General features: G+C 49.1%; 1 protein-coding gene across 1 annotated transcript; it reads left to right on the forward strand.

Annotated features, from left to right (window-relative positions):
• Positions 1–14,976: 14,976 nt before the first annotated feature.
• Positions 14,977–18,087, forward strand: LOC119322545 (auxin efflux carrier component 1a). Its single transcript, XM_037596029.1, has 6 exons — positions 14,977–16,388; positions 16,495–16,765; positions 16,867–16,952; positions 17,078–17,235; positions 17,433–17,509; positions 17,585–18,087. Exons 1-6 carry the CDS (start codon positions 15,281–15,283, stop codon positions 17,649–17,651), a joined length of 1,767 nt encoding a protein of 588 aa, XP_037451926.1. The 5' UTR covers positions 14,977–15,280; the 3' UTR covers positions 17,652–18,087.
• Positions 18,088–19,350: the final 1,263 nt, after the last annotated feature.

Genomic DNA, 19,350 nt, shown 5'->3' on the forward strand with positions numbered 1-19,350 from the left:
CTTCAGCTTCATAAGCCTATGTGGAAGCAGGCTCATGAACAATCATTCGTCGTTCTTGGTGTCCAGATGCAGGGCGAACCACTAAGATAGGTTCAACAACTAAGGGCTCTGTGGGAGCAGCCCGATTCTTCTTGATCTTGCGCTTCTTCTTGGAGGGAGCAGCATCAGAGGCTTCTAAGGTTTTCCTTTTTCTGGCTTCAGCCTCTGCAGCCCTCGTCTTCTTCTGTTCTGAAGCGGTTGACATGGCCTTTGGCTTCGAGCCAGTCATGCTGCTTGGGAAGACTATGTGAGGTTCATCCTGCCTCGAAGGTGCAGGTTGGACAATTGATAGCTTCTTCTTCTTTGCAGCCATCCTGCGGTCGATGCCAGGACGACCAAGAGCCTTGCGCTTCTCAGCCTCATTGTAGGCTAGCACACACTTGTCAGCCAGATTCTTCATGCGCTCTCGAGAGCCTCGAGCTTCTTCACGCTTCTTGTGAAAGGCTTCTTTGAGCTCGTGTAGTATGATCTTGAAGTTTTTGACATCTTGCACGTTGAGCGTGGCCACATGCTTCTTGAACTGAGCCTTTTCATAGTCAATCTTGTGCTTCAGTTCGACGATGCGCTGAGCAATAGCTAGCTCAGAAGCAATAGCGCCATTGAAGGAGACGTTGAGGCCAATGGGAAGTTGCAAATCATCAAAGCTGAGATTTGGTGTGTTAAACCACTCATCAATGAAGTTATGGATGATTGCCACATCAAAGAGAGGCAAATTATTGAAGATCTCTGCTTCTTCCTTGCTCTTGATCAGTTGCTCAAGAGCATCATCTGCAAGATCGTCATCGCTGGACAGATCAATGTGCTCTTCACGCAGAATGGCAGCAGGAGTCAATGTCTGATCAGTACTCTTGATGATTTTCTTTTTCTTCTCCGTCTTCTTGGAGATGCGGGAAAGATCTTCAGACTGCACACTGTCTTCAGGAGGTGCAGTGGCCAGTGGCTTCACACGTGAAGCTTTTGGAGGTGCAGCTGATTGTGAAGCCTTAATCTTCTTTGGCTTCTGCGGCCTTGGAGGAGCTGGGGCTTCATCAGTATCAGCATCATTATCAGAATGATCCACTTTGTCACTTGTACCAAGATGTATGAGATGAGGCCATCAAGGTTTGAAAAGGGGCCGATTTCATTGGGTTCCGCATCACGTGAGCCGTCATCACGGGGAGCAGAGGGACCAGGATTGAAATCCAATCCCCATGAATTCTTGTTCTCCTTTGCTGATGCCTTTGCGTGTTGGAAGTTGCACTTGAAGAGATTATTGTCATGACACCAGAGCAATGATGTTGGGTCGGCATTTTCAGGCTGAGGTCCACGGACCATACAAGGATAGAATTCTTGTGCAATAGCTTCAGCTCTGTTCTTGGGGGGGAAGGCCTCGATAGAGAATATCACCCCCAAGGACTCTTGATAGCATTCTTCTCAGCGTACTCCTGGGTCACGAACTTGTACTTGAACCATTGTTCAGCCCAATATCGTCGAATCCATTGGATTCGGGTCTTGCGCTGATTATAATCCTCTTCAGGATCTATCTTGTAGATTTCTGCGAGGTCATCAGGAAAATCTTTTGATGTTCCCCCTCTACGTTGTCTGCCACCCTTCCTCACTGACTTCTCTGCAGCCATGAACTTTAAACTAAATGGCTTCAATATGTTCAAAGGCTTCAAGGGCTTTCGCTTGCTGGTCAAACAGGAACTAGCTTCAGGAGAGTTAATGTGTTGTTGTAGGAATTCTGCAAACGAATGCAGACTATGAGAACCAAGGGATTCTCCCACGGACATGTACCTGTGACAGCATTAGAGATGCGAGGGAAGGGGAAGAGGTCATATGCATTCTCAGAAGATTTTGAAGATAAATCAGTTTGAAGACATTGACCTCATGTTGCGAAGACATTCACTTATATGTTGAGAGTTGGTTCCAGATTTGTACGAATCCGTGAATAAGTACAAGTGAGGAATCTAACTATATATGAAGCTTAAGTGAATATACTAGGCAGTATGAGATGCATACAGAGTAGATCTAACATCGTGTAGGCAAAAACCAATTTTGGTAAATAGGATGAATCATTGAGGATCAAAAAGATGGTAAAAATAGAGTTATATTTACCACACGAAGAACTGCTAGATGGGATGAATAGGAGACCGAGCAGTTCAATCCACCGCGCCCTAACTTGGCGACGGAGGACACCTACGGCGGCGGCGGAGAGGACGATGTCCGCGGCCGACGTGAGGACGGCGTCGGAGAAGTCGCGGCAGCTAAGCGCTTCGTCGCCGGCGTCGTCGCGAGCTAGCGGTGGCGCTAGGGTTTTGACGAGGTGGAGAGGTGGAAGAAGGTTTTCTTGACCGCAGGGGACACGTATTTATAAGGAGGTGTGTGGCATAGCGCAATTACGCAGGTGCCCCTGCCTGATCACATCTGCGGGACACGTGGCAAACATGCAACATACTCAGAGTTGTCCCACGTTCCCACGCCCGCCAAGTTTGTTGGATGGTTGTTCCGGCCTCTCCGGATTTCAACAATAATGATGAATCATTTAAGAACATTTGATGTTTGTCTCTGCATCTTCTGCTGACAAGGATGCAGAGAAGACATTCGACAGTTTCAATAGAATGCATATGATTTGGACAGATAGATTTTGAGATAGTAAGCATAGAGAGATTAGGGTCCGATCACATTCACTTAGTTCAAAAGATTCAACAAGGAAGACATGGCTATAAGTGAATGTTGTAGAGGACAGAATACTAGTATCTATATATGAGAAAGCAATCAAATCGACATAGTGAAGTAAATCATGAAGATAAGTTGAAAGTTGAAGACAAACCAAATGCGAAGATATTCAACAATAACGCCATGAGTGAAACACTTCAAACCAAGAAATTTGGTGGTGGCGTTACCCACCGTATAGGAAGTATTAGACCCAGACACGGCGCACAATTATCGTGGTGCTCCGAAGTCAAATTCCACGTTAATGTATTCACACTCAGAATGTAAGTCTTCATTGATTGAAGATATACTTTACTTCGTGTGTTGCACATCTAAGTCATCAACATGCATAAGTGTTAGGATGTGTGCCTGATCACAGGACATTTGAGGATTCCAAGATATTTATCTCACACCGTAACTTGCAAAACCTTTTCTCATCCAAGGGCTTTGTGAAGATATCTGCCAGTTGCTCTTCAGTGTTGACGTGAATGATGTCAATATCTTTCTTCATGACATGATCTCTGAGAAAGTGATGACGAATTTCAATGTGCTTTGTCTTCGAGTGCTGGACTGGATTGTTGGCAATCTTGATTGCACTTTCTTTGTCGCAGAAGAGAGGTACTTGTTTCAGATTGATGCCATAGTCCTTGAGAGTTTGCTTCATCCACAGAAGCTGAGCGCAGCAAGATCCAGCAGCAATATATTCAGATTCAGCAGTTGAGAGTGATACACAGTTTTGCTTCTTTGAAGACCAACAGACAAGTGATCGTCCTAGAAAGTGACATGTGCCTGATGTAGATTTGCGATCCACCTTGTCTCCAGCATAATCAGCATCCGAGAATCCAACCAGATCAAATCTTGAGCCCTTTGGATACCATAATCCGAGTGTTGGGGTGTAAGCCAAATATCTAAGAATTCGCTTCACTGCTAAGTGATGTGATTCCTTTGGTGCCGCTTGGAATCAAGCATAGATGCAAACACTAAGCATGATATCTGGCCTAGATGCACATAGGTAGAGTAAAGAACCAATCATGGAGCGGTATACCTTTATATCGAACTCTTTACCATTGTCGTCAGGACCAAGATGGTGTTTGGCTGGCATTAGCGTCGTGTAACCTTTGCAATCTTGCATTCCGAACTTCTTCAGACAGTCTTTGAGATATTTTTCTTGAGATATGAAGATGCCATTCCTTTGCTGACAAATTTGAAGACCAAGGAAGAACTTCAGCTCACCCATCATGGACATCTGATATTGCTCTTGCATCATGTATCCAAACTCATCACTATACTTCTGGTTGGTGCAGCCGAAGATAATGTCATCCACATATATTTGGCACACAAACAGTTCGCCATCATATGTCTTCGTGAAGAGTGTGGGATCGAGGGATCCTGGTTTGAAGCCTTTGCTCTTCAGGAAGTCTTTGATCGTATCATACCAAGCGCGAGGAGCTTGTTTGAGGCCATACAGTGCTTTGTTTAGCTTGTACACCATATCAGGATGTTTTGGATCTTCAAAGCCAGGTGGTTGAGCAACGTACACTTCTTCTTCTATCTTGCCGTTGAGGAATGCACTCTTCACATCCATTTGATATAGTAGGATGTTGTGATGGTTAGCATAGGCTAGCAGAATGCGAATAGCTTCAAGCCTAGCTATAGGAGCAAATGTTTCATCGAAGTCAATTCCTTCAACTTGAGTATATCCTTGAGCCACAAGACGTGCTTTGTTTCTGACGACTTGACCATGCTCATCTTGCTTGTTTCGATATATCCATTTTGTGCCAATAATGTTATGCTTGTGAGGGTCAGGGCGCTTGACAAGTTCACAAACATTATTCAGCTTGAATTGTTGAAGTTCTTCTTGCATGGCTTGAATCCATTCAGGTTCCATAAAGGCTTCAACAACTTTCTTGGGTTCTGATATTGACACAAATGAAAAATGCCCACAGAAATTTGCTAACTGTGTTGCTCTTGAGCGAGTAAGTGGACCAGGTGCATTGATGCTATCAAGTATCTTCTCAATGTGTACTTCATTAGCAACACGAGGATGAACTGGACGAAGACCTTGCTCTTGTTGATCATTGTCTTCGGTCTGAGCATTGTCTTCGGTCTGAGCATTGTCTTCAGTCTGGTTTGGTGCAGAAATGATAAGTTCCTCTTCAGGCTGTGCTTCAGAGGGCATGATTTCACCTGTTCCCATCAGCTTGATTGATTCACTGGACGGAGCTTCATCAAGTGTACTTGGCAGGAGTTCTCTTTGTGAACCATTGGTTTCATCAAATCGCACGTCCACAGTTTCAACGATTTTGTAGTGATAGAGGTTGAAGACTCTGTATGAGTGCGAGTCCTTTCCATAACCGAGCATGAAGCCTTCGTGAGCTTTAGGTGCAAATTTTGACTTGTGATGGGGATCCTTGATCCAGCACCTAGCACCAAAGACTCTGAAGTAACTGACATTTGGCTTCTTGCCAGTAAGGAGCTCATAGGATGTTTTGCTCAGAAGCTTGTGGATGTAAACACGGTTGAGTCCATGAGAAGACTTCGATCACCAGTCATATGATTAGTGCATCCGATGTCCATAATCCATTCTGAAGCACGAGGTGTCATTCCCTACAGTGCAGTTAGGAGGATAGGCTTCACCAAGGTATGTTGTGAAGCATACGCATTTGACGCACTCAAGGATTATCACAGCTTAGATCAAGGTTAGAACACACAGTATGACAAGTAAACGATTCACATAGTAAGTCATTTTATCATGCGTCCCTTAATGTGTTTTAGGTCCCCGGCAATAGTATCGGACGCCTTTGATTGCTGGCTGGAGACCATGTTCTGCAAAAGAGAGTTAATTCTTCTCCACCACCCACATCTTCAGGGGTGGCTTAGAAGCAATGAGTCTACGTGCAGCATCTGAGAATTTCGGCTTTGAAGCCCTAGCAAATAGCCTTGCAGGAGATGAATGATACTCATATGAATAAGCAGAAAAGTTCTTAGTCCTATGAACATAATGGTTTGAAGACACACATTCATATTCATAAGTTTGAGTACGATTTCCCTGCAAAACATTGGCGTTAGGATGACTCAAGTGAGTCCTGTATCCGTATGAAGCCGTTGGACCATATGATGCCTTTGGTATGGGATTTGTCTTCTTCCCTGGTGGTGTCATGATGACATTCACTAGAAGATTCTCAAGACAACTTTTGGGAACCCAGATCTTCTTCATAGGTGGTCCATTCCCGCAGTTAGTACCAATATACCTGGCAAACACTTCACCATTTTGATTTTTGAATAGTTTATAGTTTGCATCAAAGGATTCATCAATGATAATAGGATTAGCACAGGTAAAGCCAAATAAAGTGGATGGATCCACTGAAGGTTCCTTTGTAGCAACCCATGTGGTTTTGGGATACTGCTCAGGCTTCCAGTAGGAACCATCAGCATTCATTTTCCTCTCGAACCCAACACCCTCTTTCCTAGGGTTTCGGTTCAGAATATGCTTTTTGAGGACATCGCAAAGTGTCTGATGTCCTTTCAGACTTTTATACATCCCTGTTTCAAGCAATGTCTTCAACCTAGCATTTTCATCAGCAATAGTAGTGGTATCCTCAATAGAGGGGTTAGCTACCACATCAGTAGTTGAAGACAAAGTAATAGTAGCAGCAGTGGAACATTCAGCAACAGAGGTAGCGTTATCATGCATAATGCATTTCAGACATGGTGGTTCAAATCCATCCTGAGCGGAACTGATCTGTTGAGCGCGAAATGACTCATTCTCTTTTTCAAGATCTTCATGAGTCGCTTTCAATTTCTCAAGCTCTTGCTTCCTTTGAAGATAATCATAGGAGAGCTTTTCATAAGTGGTTGAGAGCGTCTCATGAAGACTTTCAAGTTCTTGGTACTTAGCATGAAGATTTTTTATGTCTTCAACTAAGGACTGTGAACGTGTCATTTCCGCGTCCAACAGGTCATCGCTTTTGTCTAACAGTTTTTGAGTATGTTCCATAGCCCTTTGTTGTTCAGTAGCAATTTTAGCAAGTGTTTTGTAGCTGGGTTTAGATTCACAGTCAGAGTCATCTTCACTTGATGTTTGAAAGTAAGCATCACGTGATTTTACCTTGGCACCACGTGCCATGAAGCAGCAGGTGGGAGTAGGATCATCCATATCATCAGCTTCGGCGTTGGTGTGGAAGTCATTGTCTTCAGTGTTGAAGATGGACTTGGAAACATAGGCTATGGCTAGAGCCAGACTTGCAACGCCAGGGTCGGACTCTTCTCCAGACTCCACCTCCACCTCCTCAGAAGCAGATTCCTCCTCTGAATCCATTTCCTTGCCAACAAAAGCACGAGCCTTGCCAGATGAGCTCTTCTTATGTGATGAAGATCTTGATGAGGACTTAGAAGAAGACTTTGAAGATTTCTTCTTCTTCTTGTCATCAGAATCATATTCCTTGCTCTTCTTCTTCTTCTTCTTCTCATTGTCCCACTGTGGACACTCAGAGATATAGTGTCCAGGTTTCTTGCACTTGTGACATGTTCTCTTCTTGTTGTCATGAGTGGAAGCTTCATCATTTCTTGAGCTAGATCGTGAATACTTTCTGAAGCCCTTCTTCTTGGTGAACTTCTTGAACTTCTTCACAAGCATGGCAAGTTCCTTTCCAATGTCTTCAGGATCATCAGAACCGCAGTCAGATTCTTCTTTAGATGAGGAAACAACTTTTTCCTTCAAAGTGCGAGTTCGGCCTTAATTGGGACCATAGATATCTCTTTTCTCAGAAAGCTGGAACTCATGTGTGTTGAGCCTCTCAAGTATATCAGACGGATCGAGTGTCTTGAAGTCAGGACGTTCTTGTATCATGAGGGCAAGGGTGTCAAACGAGCTGTCAAGTGATCTCAGTAGTGTCTTGACGATTTCATGCTTGGTAATCTCAGTGGCGCCAAGAGCCTGAAGCTCATTTGTGATGTCGGTGAGGCGATCAAATGTGAGTTGGACATTTTCATTGTCGTTTCTCTTGAAGCGGTTGAAGAGGTTGCGAAGAACACTGATCCTTTGATCTTTCTGTGTAGAGACGCCTTCGTTGACCTTGGATAGCCAGTCCCAAACTAGCTTTGACGTTTCCAGAGCACTCACACGGCCATACTGTCCTTTGGTCAGATGACCACAGATGATGTTCTTTGTAGTGGAGTCCAGTTGAATGAACTTCTTGACATCAGTAGGGGTGACACCTTCACCAGTTTTTGGAACGCCGTTCTTGACGACATACCAGAGGTCGACATCAATGGCTTCAAGATGCATGCGCATCTTATTCTTCCAGTAGGGATATTCAGTTACATCGAACACGGGACAAGCAACGGAGACTTTGATTATCCCTGCAATCGACATAGCTAACCTCCAGGTGGTTAAACCGAATCACACAGAACAAGGGAGTACCTTGCTCTGATACCAATTGAAAGTGCTAGTTATCGACTAGAAGGGGGGTGAATAGGCGATTTTTATCAAAGTCTTCTAAACATGGAAGTTTCAAAGACAATCAATAGAAATGACCTAATTGATATGCAGCGGAAGATAAACTACAACAAGCAAGACATAGTCAAGTATGCAATAATGTGAAAGTACAAAGACTAATAGCAGCTTGGTAGTAAGGATCAGGATGGAAGATAGTATGAAGCCAATCAACAATAGCAGTCAAGCAATGAAGCCAAACAGATATGACAAATAGGCAATGACTTCATAAAGACAAACTTAAGGTAAAGGGAGTTAGAGCATAGAACCAATCACTTGTTGAAGACATGGGATTTGTTGGACCAGTTCCCGTTGCTATGACAACTGTACATCTGGTTAGGGAGGCTGAGATTCAACTCAGAAGACCGCGTCTTCACCTTATTCCCCTCGAGCTAAGGACACACAGTCCTCGCCCAATCACTCTGGTAAGTCTTCAAGGTAGACTTCCGAACCTTCACAGACTTCGTTCATCGGTGATCGACAATGACTCTTGGATGCTCAGAATGCGACGCCTAACCGGCTGGAGGATACACAGTCCTTAAGTGTAATAAGTCTTCAGGTCACACAGACAGAAAGACTTCAGTGATGCCTAACACTCTTTGGCTCTGGGTGTTTGGGCTTTGTCCTCGCAAGGATTTTTCTCTCTCAAAGGCTTCGAGGTGGGTTGCTCTCAAACGACAAAAGCCGTAAAATAAATCTAAGCAGCCACCAATTTATGGTGTAGGGGGTGGGCTATTTATAGCCACAAGGCAACCCGGCCTGATATGTCCGGAATGACCCTGGGTCACTAAGGAACTGACACGTGTTCCAACGGTCAGATTTCAAACACACACGGCAACTTTACTTGGGCTACAAGCAAAGCTAACTCACCCAGCTCTGGATAAGATTTTCTCTCATTGTCTTCGCTCGAAGACATAGGATTTGGGTTGAGCATCACTTCAGTCAATCTGACTTTGTTCACTTGGACCCCACTTAACAGTACGGTGGTTCCTATGACTCAACAAAGAAGAAAAGGAAACAACGAAACAACATAGTCTTCACGCTCCATAGTATTCACTCATTGTCTTCTCATGTCATAGTCTTCAATGTGAATATCTTCACATACCACCATTGTCGTCAATGTCTTCATACATTTTTAGGGGTCATCTCTGGTAGGTAAACCGAATCAATGAGGGACACTACCTGCGTTATCCTGCAATTCTCATAAACGCATTAGTCCCTCAACCAACTTTGTCGTCAATACTCCAAAACCAACTAGGGGTGGCACTAGATGCACTTACAGCAGCCCGTCCACCTGCTACCCTCAGTCTAGATTTCTCGCGACAGAGCACACTCCCAGACGAGATGCATGGATGACTCAAGGCTTCTGAAGCACAATCCGCAGAATTAGTTATTCGGCCAGCCCCTCCGTAGCAACCTGCCGTTGCACCAAAATCAATTTTGGTGGAGGAGCCAAGAGAACATATTCAGCTTTTTCGACGCCCAAGTCTTCCAGAACAGTTGGTTGTAACCTGGTCTGCTCATCGTGTCGAACTGCCCCTTATATGTCAACGCGGTGGAGTATTTTCCTGAACTGTCTATCGTCGAGCGGGTCGCATCGGGGGTGCCTGGCGGCAGCAATTCCATTGCTTCCGTGCTTAACATGCGCTAGAGCCCAAGGAAGTCCACTGCCAGCTCGGAGGAGTTTCCATGAGCAAGGTCGAGAACCCAGCGATCGTTTTGCAGCGCACTAGCCACAGTTCTGTTCTTTCGCCTTGCATGGTTGAACAGTGATGGGAAGCACATGTATAGAGGCAATTGGCCGATCTAGTTTGATCTCCACAAAATAGCCAACTTGCCGTCGTTAACCTGGACCTTCGTGCATTCCTCGAACAACCGGTGACCGGTGTTGTCGTGATGGTGGGGGGGGGGGTCCGTGACAACCCATGGCCTATCGGGGATGCTCCAGGCCAGCCAGAGCCACCACAAGTGAAGAGCCCTGATGAACTTATCCAAATTTGGGATGCCTAGCTCCCCAAGCTACATCAGTGAGCATACTTTCTGCCAATTTACCTTGCAGCACCACTTGATCTCCTCTTCCTAACTCTAGAGGAATTTGCGCCGTATTTTGTCCGTTTCTAGGAAGAACTTCTTCGGCATACGTAGGGCCGTTGGTGAACGTTGGCATTGCTGACAGGACACACTTCACCAAAACTTTGCAGTCAACCATCATGAGGAGCTTGCCCTTCCATCCTGCTAGCCTCGCACGGATTGTGTCAATGACAAACTACAACTGCACCATCCGCAGTCGCGCTAAACTGACCGGAAGGCCTAGATACTTGAGTGGGAAGGTAGCTTGATTTACTCCAAAATTTTGCAAGATCTCTGTGAGGTTTAACTGATCACACCAGATGGCGGCCACCGTGGACTTTTCGTGGTTTATCCTCAGTTGTGTCTCTTCACCGAACATCTCCAAGAGATGCAGTAGTGAGTCCACCTCCGATTTCACCGGGTTTGCAAAGATCACAGCATCATCCGCACATAGACTGACCCGAAGCGCCGCGAGCTTCCCTGGTAAGGGTGCCAACGCTCCATCTTCAGCAGCAGTTTCCAGCAGTCTGTGCAATGGGTCAATCGCCAATATGAACAATAGTGGGGAGAGTGGGTCACCCTGACGCAGGCCTCTCCTATGGAAGAATTGCTCTCCGGTCGTTCCATTTAGAAGGTAGGCTGAGGAAGATGTTGACAGCAAAATTGCAACCCATCCGCGCCATCGAGTGCTGAAGCCGAGCTTCTGCAGTAGCTCTAACAAATAATCCCAAGAGATGGAATCAAAAGCTCTGGCGATGTCGAGTTTGAACAGCAAAGCGTTTTGCCTATTCCTGTGTAATGTTCTGACAGAGTTTTGCACAAACATGAAGCTGTCGTGAATGCATTTGACTTCTGGAAGGCGCTTTGAGCTGGTGAGATTATGGTACTGATAATTGAGGACAACCTGATCGAGAGGACCTTAGCAATCAACTTTGCCATTGAGTGAATCAAGCTAATCGGCCGGAAATGTCGAAGCTCTGCCGCCCCATCTTTGTTTGGCAGCAAAGCAATGAGCGCCGCATTGATCTCTTCAAAATTGGAGGCAGATAAGCTGTAGAAAAATTGAAAGACAGCCATGACATCCCCCTTTATCATTTGCCAGCAGGCCAGGAAGAAATTACCCGTGAAACCATCCGTGCCTGGCACCTTCTCCGTCGGGGAAGCTGCTATCGCCGACCACACCTCCGCCTCTGAAAAAGGAATGTCCAAGCCCATATGCTGCACCGATGGCGTGTGTGGCCTGTCCTAGTTGATGGTGCAGCGACGTGCTGTCGTTGTCCCCAGCAGGGAAGAGAAGTGATCGTGGATCACCTTGGCCTTGTCTTCATGCTTGGTTGCCGTGTGATCAGGTGCAACCAGAGAGTGGATGAAATTTCGACGCCGGCGTGAACATATCTTGGCATGAAAAATCGTGTGCTTGCATCCCCTGCCCTCAGCAATAGAACTCGTGACGCCTGCCTCCTCCTAGCACGCTCGATCACGGCCAGCCCCAGGACCCGCAGCTTGAGCAGCTTCCGAAGTTGAAACTCTGCGGATGCGAGCGTCCTGCGCTCCTGGGCGACATCCAACCGCAGAATCACCTCATTAGCTAGCTGAAGTTTCATCTTGGCCCCTCCGAACAGATTCTTGCTCCAGATCCGCAGGTCCTTTGCAACTCGCTGCATCTTCACTTTCAGACGAATAAAAGGACATCTGTGATTAACCGGCCTCTCCAAAGCCCTTCTCACTGTGTCCTGAAAGCGCGGGAACCTGACCTAGAAATTTTCAAAACGAAAGCGAGCTCGCCTGCACGGGGCCGATGCGCTCGCCCGCATCAATGGGCAGTGATCAGAGCAGGAAGTGGACGCCACCGTCAACATGTAGGAGGGAAAAGTGCCTCCCAGTCGGTGTTGCACAAGAACTTATCAATGCTACAAAACGTAGACTGCTCCCGCTCGCTGCTCCAAGTGAATCGCATATTTTTGCACTTAATCTCTCGAAGCCCGGCGAACTCTATTGCCTTCCTATATCTACCCATCTTCCCGTAAAAAAAATCTACCCATCATCCGCCTATTTAAATTTGAGTTACTCTTGTCTCTAGCCTGGTAAATGATGTTAAAATCACCTACAATCAGCCATGGTTGGTCCAACGGGGTGGCGGAGGAAGCAATTTCAGTGAGAAAAGCATCCTTTCATGCGTCGTTCGTTGGGCCGTACACGTTTGTCAGCCAGAAGGTTGTAGCCGTGGCGACAACGCGGACGGAGACGGTGATTGAGAACTGGCCCAAGGCGTGTGAATCTACATGCACTAGATCCAAGCCCTAGTCCCTACTGCTGGTAGCACTACGCAGCCATCAAGCCGTCGTCCTCCTACCTCTCTCGCTGCTTGGGGCGACCACTCCTCTAGCTTGGTCTCCTGTAGATTCAGAAGGGCTAGCCTGTGCACGTCAGCTACTTCCCTAACTACCTCCCGTTTAGCCGGCGAATTGAGACCTCTGATGTTCCAGCACATGATCAGGCAGTTTTTGTCATCCATGGGGACATTGGAAAATGCTCCGTCGACTAATCTTGCTACTGGTGCTGCTCAGAACGAGCTTACAACACACATCCATCCACACCGAGGGGCGACGCCGGCCACCAATAGGCCCAAAACCCCGGCGCCGTCGAGCTCTAGCCAACAGTACAGGGGGAACTAACATGGAACACAAATCTAACTCTAACCAGCCTACTACTGGCCGTCGACGGAGACAGCTATGATCGAGTAGTGTAGTGTAAGTTTAGTTGATCTACATAGTTTTGCATGCTTTGTATGGTTTTAGGATTTCAACCGTGAGAAGTTCACAGAAAGGATATTTGATGTGTCCGGTCAGTTCTCGCATTTGCTGTCCGTGGCTTAGATGTCTAACCGTGACGCCGGAGTGTAGTAAGATGGATCATAAGAGTACATATTTATAGTTAATTATGTGCTGACTATAAAATTAACTATAAATGTCATGTCAAAAGAAAAATATATCAGTAACCATGCTCTTGAGTGAGTCTGTCTGTTGGAGGGGTGGCGGGAATATGCAGCGGAGCAAACCTGCGGCCAAGCCAGCAGACGCAGAGGGGCCGAGGGGTTGGCCAGAAAACCCTATCCCTTCTCTCTCGTGCTCTTTGTTTAACGCCAGTGCACATCTTGATGTTCCCCGCGCCCTTTTCACGATCCGCCAGGCGCTGTTAAAATACAGCCCCGCTCGGTGCCCGAAGCGCGGAATAAAAATCGGAGCAGTTCGTGGCGAGCTTGTCGCTTTGGACATCTGTTTTTCCTCCCGTGGTAGTAGTTACACGTCGTCCGTCCAAGTCCAACAAGAAGCGAAAAATAAACGTGTATTTCCAGCTCGAGGTCAGCTTTTGTTCGCACACAAGACGTTCCGATTTTACGGAATCACGTAGCCGCATCCGCTAAAATGCACTCGTAACTCGCCAAAAGAAAAAAAAAGCATTTATTTCACGGCTATTTTATGGATTTTACCGCACATTCTTCACGGGTGGCTTGCCGCTCGAGCACTCCTTGACTACTGCCACGTCAAATCCAACGCAGAGACAGTGAAAGATACGGCGCCGGGGCACCAGATTGCTGCGGCTCTGACTTGACCCTTGCCGTATGAGGAGGAATATTCACCGCTACGCGCGCAGCCTACGACCCCTATCGCTGCTCTACCAGCAGCAGATTCTCTCCGCGTCCTTTGTTTCACCTCATTTGTGGCAATTTTGGGCGTGCCTTTTTCCGATTCCATTATGGACGGATGGATGGCTCGGGATTTGGCGGAAAGCGAAGGACAGGGAGCGGACACGTCACGGCCTCCCTCCCTGCCCCCATACGGCGTACGAACGGTGCGCGAGAGTTCCCCGATCGTGAGGGGAGAAAAACATCTCGCCGTCGCTTCAATTTGGTAGCATCCCAATTTCGCTGTAAAATGTTTTGAATTGTGAATCAACGGCTCGTGTTTCTCTACTAAAGTACTCACTCCCTTCGATAATATAAGAGCGTTTTTGACACGTGTCAAAAACACTCTTATATTATGAGACAGAGGGAGTACATATAAAGCACGGATATCGCCCATAAATGGAAAGCGTAGACCGTGTGCATCGTATGGATAAAAACGTCCTAGAATTGATACTGGTGCTGAAAATATGTCATTGCGATGCATCACACACGATGAGGCGAATCGGCCAACCAGAACCAGGAACCATTTGTCCGACCATAGGTCCATGTCGCGGTGTAGGCAGCGTGCATCCGAGCCATGTGGTGACTTTTATTTATTTTTTACTAAATGACAATCTTGTAAATTTAGTCCTCTTATTGACCCACTCAAAAAACTTATTTTCAAATCTGACCTCCAACACAAATGCCAAACCGTTTGACGTTTTTAGTACACGCTGTGGCGCCAAATTATTTGGCGTAGCTACGTGTATTAAAAGGTAAAACAGTTGCTTGCGATAAAGAAATCGAACAATTTGGTGTTTTTGTTGGGTTAGATCTCAACATAAGTTTGAGTTTCCAGAAGGGTCATTTAGTACGGATGTCGAACGGTACCCGTGCCGGGCGTATGTAGGCGATGGTGTACCTGTCCCCATACGCCATAAACAATCGCCCGGCGCATGCACTGCATCTGCTACTCTCCATACCACCCCCCATTGGCTCCTCACCAACTCATCCGCATCGCAGTCTCCTCCGAGCCGAGATGCAGGGGAGGGCAGCGCGGCGTCGGATAAAAGCAAGGGAACAAGGGATGGTCCAAAGAAAGCTTGGGCCGCGCTGCCCTCTCGCCTAAATAAAACTCTCCCCCACGCACTCCCCCACTCACCACACCACACACCCTCACCCCCCGCGGCCACCAGCTCGCCCGCAAAGACTGAGCTGAGGCCGAGAGCGCGAGCGAGCCAGAGGATCCACTCCATTGGCGAGCGAGCCAGAGGAAGAAGCAGAGCTAGGGGGAGCGAGCTCGGAGGCAGGCGGGCAAGATGATCACGGGCACGGACTTCTACCACGTGATGACGGCGGTGGTGCCGCTGTACGTGGCCATGATCCTCGCCTACGGCTCCGTCAAGTGGTGGGGCATCTTCACGCCGGACCAGTGCTCCGGGATCAACCGCTTCGTCGCGCTCTTCGCCGTCCCCCTCCTCTCCTTCCACTTCATCTCCACCAACAACCCCTACACCATGAACCTGCGCTTCATCGCCGCCGACACGCTGCAGAAGCTCATGATGCTCGCCATGCTCACCGCCTGGAGCCACCTCTCCCGCCGCGGCAGCCTCGAGTGGACCATCACCCTCTTCTCCCTCTCCACGCTCCCCAACACGCTCGTCATGGGCATCCCGCTGCTCAAGGGCATGTACGGCGACTTCTCCGGCAGCCTCATGGTGCAGATCGTCGTGCTCCAGTGCATCATCTGGTACACCCTCATGCTCTTCATGTTCGAGTACCGCGGCGCCCGCATGCTCATCACCGAGCAGTTCCCCGACACCGCCGGCGCCATCGCCTCCATCGTCGTCGACCCGGACGTCGTCTCGCTCGACGGCCGCAGCAACGCCATCGAGACCGAGACCGAGGTCAAGGAGGACGGCAAGATTCACGTCACCGTCCGCCGCTCCAGCGCCTCCCGCTCCGACATCTACTCCAGGCGCTCCATGGGCTTCTCCAGCACCACGCCGCGCCCCAGCAACCTCACCAACGCCGAGATCTACTCGCTGCAGTCGTCGCGGAACCCCACGCCCAGGGGCTCCAGCTTCAACCACACCGACTTCTACTCCATGGTCGGCCGGAGCTCCAACTTCGGCGCCGCCGACGCGTACGGCATCCGCACCGGCGCCACGCCGCGCCCGTCCAACTACGAGGAGGACGCGCCCAAGCCCAAGCACCCGGCGCCCGGGGCGGGGCACTACCCCGCGCCGAACCCGGCGGTGGCCGCGGCGCCCAAGGGACCAAAGAAGCCGGCCACGAACGGACAGGCCAAGGGCGAGGACCTCCACATGTTCGTCTGGAGCTCCAGCGCGTCGCCGGTGTCGGACGTCTTCGGCGGCGGCGCGCCGGACTACAACGACGCGGCGGCCGCCAAGTCCCCCCGCAAAAGTAGCAATCTCTGTCACCAGTCACCACGCACATGCTCGATTTGTTGTTGGTTTCGTAGGCTAATTTGTCCGCACAATTCTTGCTTTCTTTATTGCCACCATTGCAGTGGATGGAGCCAAGGAGAGGGAGGACTACAACGTGGAGCGAGACGACTTCAGCTTCGGGAACAGGGGCGCGCTGGACCGGGACACGGAGGCCGGCGACGAGAAGGCCATGACGGCGGACCCGAACAATGCGATGAGCGCGGGGCAGACGGCGATGCCGCCGACGAGCGTGATGACGCGGCTGATCCTGATCATGGTGTGGCGCAAGCTCATCCGCAACCCCAACACCTACTCCAGCCTCATCGGCCTCATCTGGTCGCTCGTCTGCTTCAGGTCCGTCCGTACGCGCCCCCTCCCTCACTAACCAATCCGGCAAAGGAGTGATCACCATTAATCACGATTCTGACGCGCTTGTCTCGTTGCCGCTGCTGCAGGTGGAACTTCACGATGCCGGCAATCGTCCTGGGATCCATCTCCATCCTGTCGGATGCGGGGCTAGGAATGGCCATGTTCAGCCTCGGTCGGTGCCCGCTGCTTGGCTTGTTGTATTCCATGCTTCCTTCCTGCTGCTGCTGCTATTTCGTCCTATGCAACAGTGGGTTGGGTTCTTCTTGCTGACTCGATCTGGTGCTCGTGGACGTGCAGGTCTGTTCATGGCGCTGCAGCCGCGGATCATCGCGTGCGGGAACAAGGTGGCGACGTACGCCATGGCGGTGCGGTTCCTCGCCGGGCCGGCCGTCATGACCGCCGCCTCCTTCGCCGTGGGCCTCCGCGGCACGCTCCTGCACGTCGCCATCGTCCAGGTACTTGCTTTGGTTTCAACGATCGAGTCGAGGGGGTGAAAAGCAGGGGATAAACAAAGAGCGGAAAGCCCTGGCGTGCCCGTGTCCCTTCTTTTCCCCAGTCCCCTCGTGCTCCTGCTTTCGCGCCAACAAAAGCCCCACTTTTTTTTGGCCCCCTTCCTCTAACCTTTTCCTCTCCGGCTCCGGCCGCACGACAGGCCGCGCTGCCGCAGGGCATTGTCCCCTTCGTCTTCGCCAAGGAGTACAGTGTGCACCCCGACATCCTCAGCACAGCGTAAGTACCACCATTCTCGCCGACAAGATGCTCCAGTCCGGCAAGGTGCTCACCATTTTCCGCTTGGCTTTGCAGGGTCATATTCGGCATGCTCATCGCCCTGCCCATCACGCTCGTTTACTACATCCTGCTCGGCCTGTGAGCGAGCGCCACATGTAAAGATCCATCGCTTCGCTACCGCAGGCTCAGGAGCGGCAGAGGAGGAGGATGCGTGCTTGGAGCACGAGGGGGGCTCTTCATTTTTCGTTCCCTCTCTCTAGAGCAGCAAGATAATGGTGGTGCTCCTAGCTAGGTAGGACAATGGCGAGAGTCAACAACACTCAGAAGGGCTGGGGAAGAAGCAAGTGCAAGTACAAAGAAGCTTGGGCGGGGGGACACGGGGTCCGGTTCAGGTCGCGGAATGGTTGGGTTCTGAAAGGGGTTTGCGAGTTTTGGTTGGCTGCGCTGACCCCTGTAAAATGCATGCCATTCTGATAGTAACTGACCTTGATTGTGTTGTTCATTAATTTCATGGCGTTCCTGACCTGAGATCAAAGATGCTCCGGGCTTCATTGCTCTGATGATTGCGATGGAATTCATCTCATGTCGTGCTGATGAAGTGCTTTCATTTCTTACAAGTGTGCATCACGGAAGTAGTAGTACACACAGCGCCAAATCGTTATAACAGTGATGGGCAGCTTTTTTTTTTTTTGACACAACACAACAGTGATGGGCAGCTGTTATGGCTGTGCTTGATTAAGTTGAGCTGTTGAGGCCACAGAAACGCATGGGCGACGCCGGCCATTCAAATCAGTGATCCATGGTTTGACATGACGTGCCGGCTACAGTTGTGTGCGGCCAATTAGTATCCGGACGACTTAAGTTGCAGGCGTGGAGACGCCACCATGAAAACAGGTAACGGTCTGCGCACCCGCCGGCTGGATTTGGGGCGGATCCGATCGGTTTTGAGCTCATCCGGCTGTGGGAGACCGCGCCGCGCCATGTACTGGCCGGGCACCTCGCCGGAAGGCCCTGGCAGGGCCGCAAGGCCACATGCAGGCAGTGGCTCCTCCTCTAGCCGTTCGGATCTGCATCGTCGGTGGTCCGCCGGCAGATACACGAATGGCAGTCGGCCGGGCTCGGTGCTTGCCCAAAGCTCGTCGGTGCACCATTGCCGCTCATTAAGTGCGACCACTGCCCAAAGAAGGTCATGCGCCGCGTGTCTACAACGCCGGAACAGTCCGAATGGGTGTTCATCAAGTGTTTAAATGATGGGGTATGTGCTTTTTTTAGCTTCAGTTTATGCTCTAAATTTGACTAGTTGTGCTAACTTCAAATTTTATTGTGTGGCATCGATGCAAGTTTTGGTATTAGGAAGAAGAGTACATCGATATATTGATAGAGTGCAATTTAGTAGATGTTCGTGCACTTTTAGCTAGCATAGAGGCCGTAGATGAGACAAGTGTATTTGTTGCTAGATTAGAGGCTAGACACGAGACTAGGTGTGAGGAAGCAACATCGACTTCTTTAGACTCGAAGAAGAAAGAAGCATGCAAGATTGAGCCTCCTCCGTAGATTAACAATGAGTGCATCGAGAAGGCACTAATCCAACTTACAGGACAATTATGGAAGTTGGATATCTACTAAAATGCATTCTTGTGGTTCTTGTTTTCTTTGGTCTTACTTTTCTAGTCAAAATTTGGTGATGTATTCCCATGTACCAAAAATGAATGATGAAAAGAAGTTAAGAGCTTGCAAAAAAAATGTATGCGGACAGGATGCAGCCAGGATGCATCCGCGCACTGGGCGCACGGCCACCGCATCCCAGAAACTGCCCGGGCACGACCCCATTGCCCTACCCA

Source organism: Triticum dicoccoides, chromosome 6B, assembly GCF_002162155.2.
Source record: "Triticum dicoccoides isolate Atlit2015 ecotype Zavitan chromosome 6B, WEW_v2.0, whole genome shotgun sequence".
NCBI lineage: Eukaryota > Viridiplantae > Streptophyta > Magnoliopsida > Poales > Poaceae > Triticum > Triticum dicoccoides.

Coding starts and splice junctions, on each gene's coding strand:
- LOC119322545 (XM_037596029.1), top strand. CDS start 15,281: ATGATCACGGGCACGGACTTCTACCACGTGATGACGGCGGTGGTGCCG. Junction 16,389..16,494: donor CGCCAAGTCCCCCCGCAAAA/GTAGCAATCTCT, acceptor CCACCATTGCAG/TGGATGGAGCCAAGGAGAGG. Junction 17,510..17,584: donor CCCGACATCCTCAGCACAGC/GTAAGTACCACC, acceptor TTGGCTTTGCAG/GGTCATATTCGGCATGCTCA.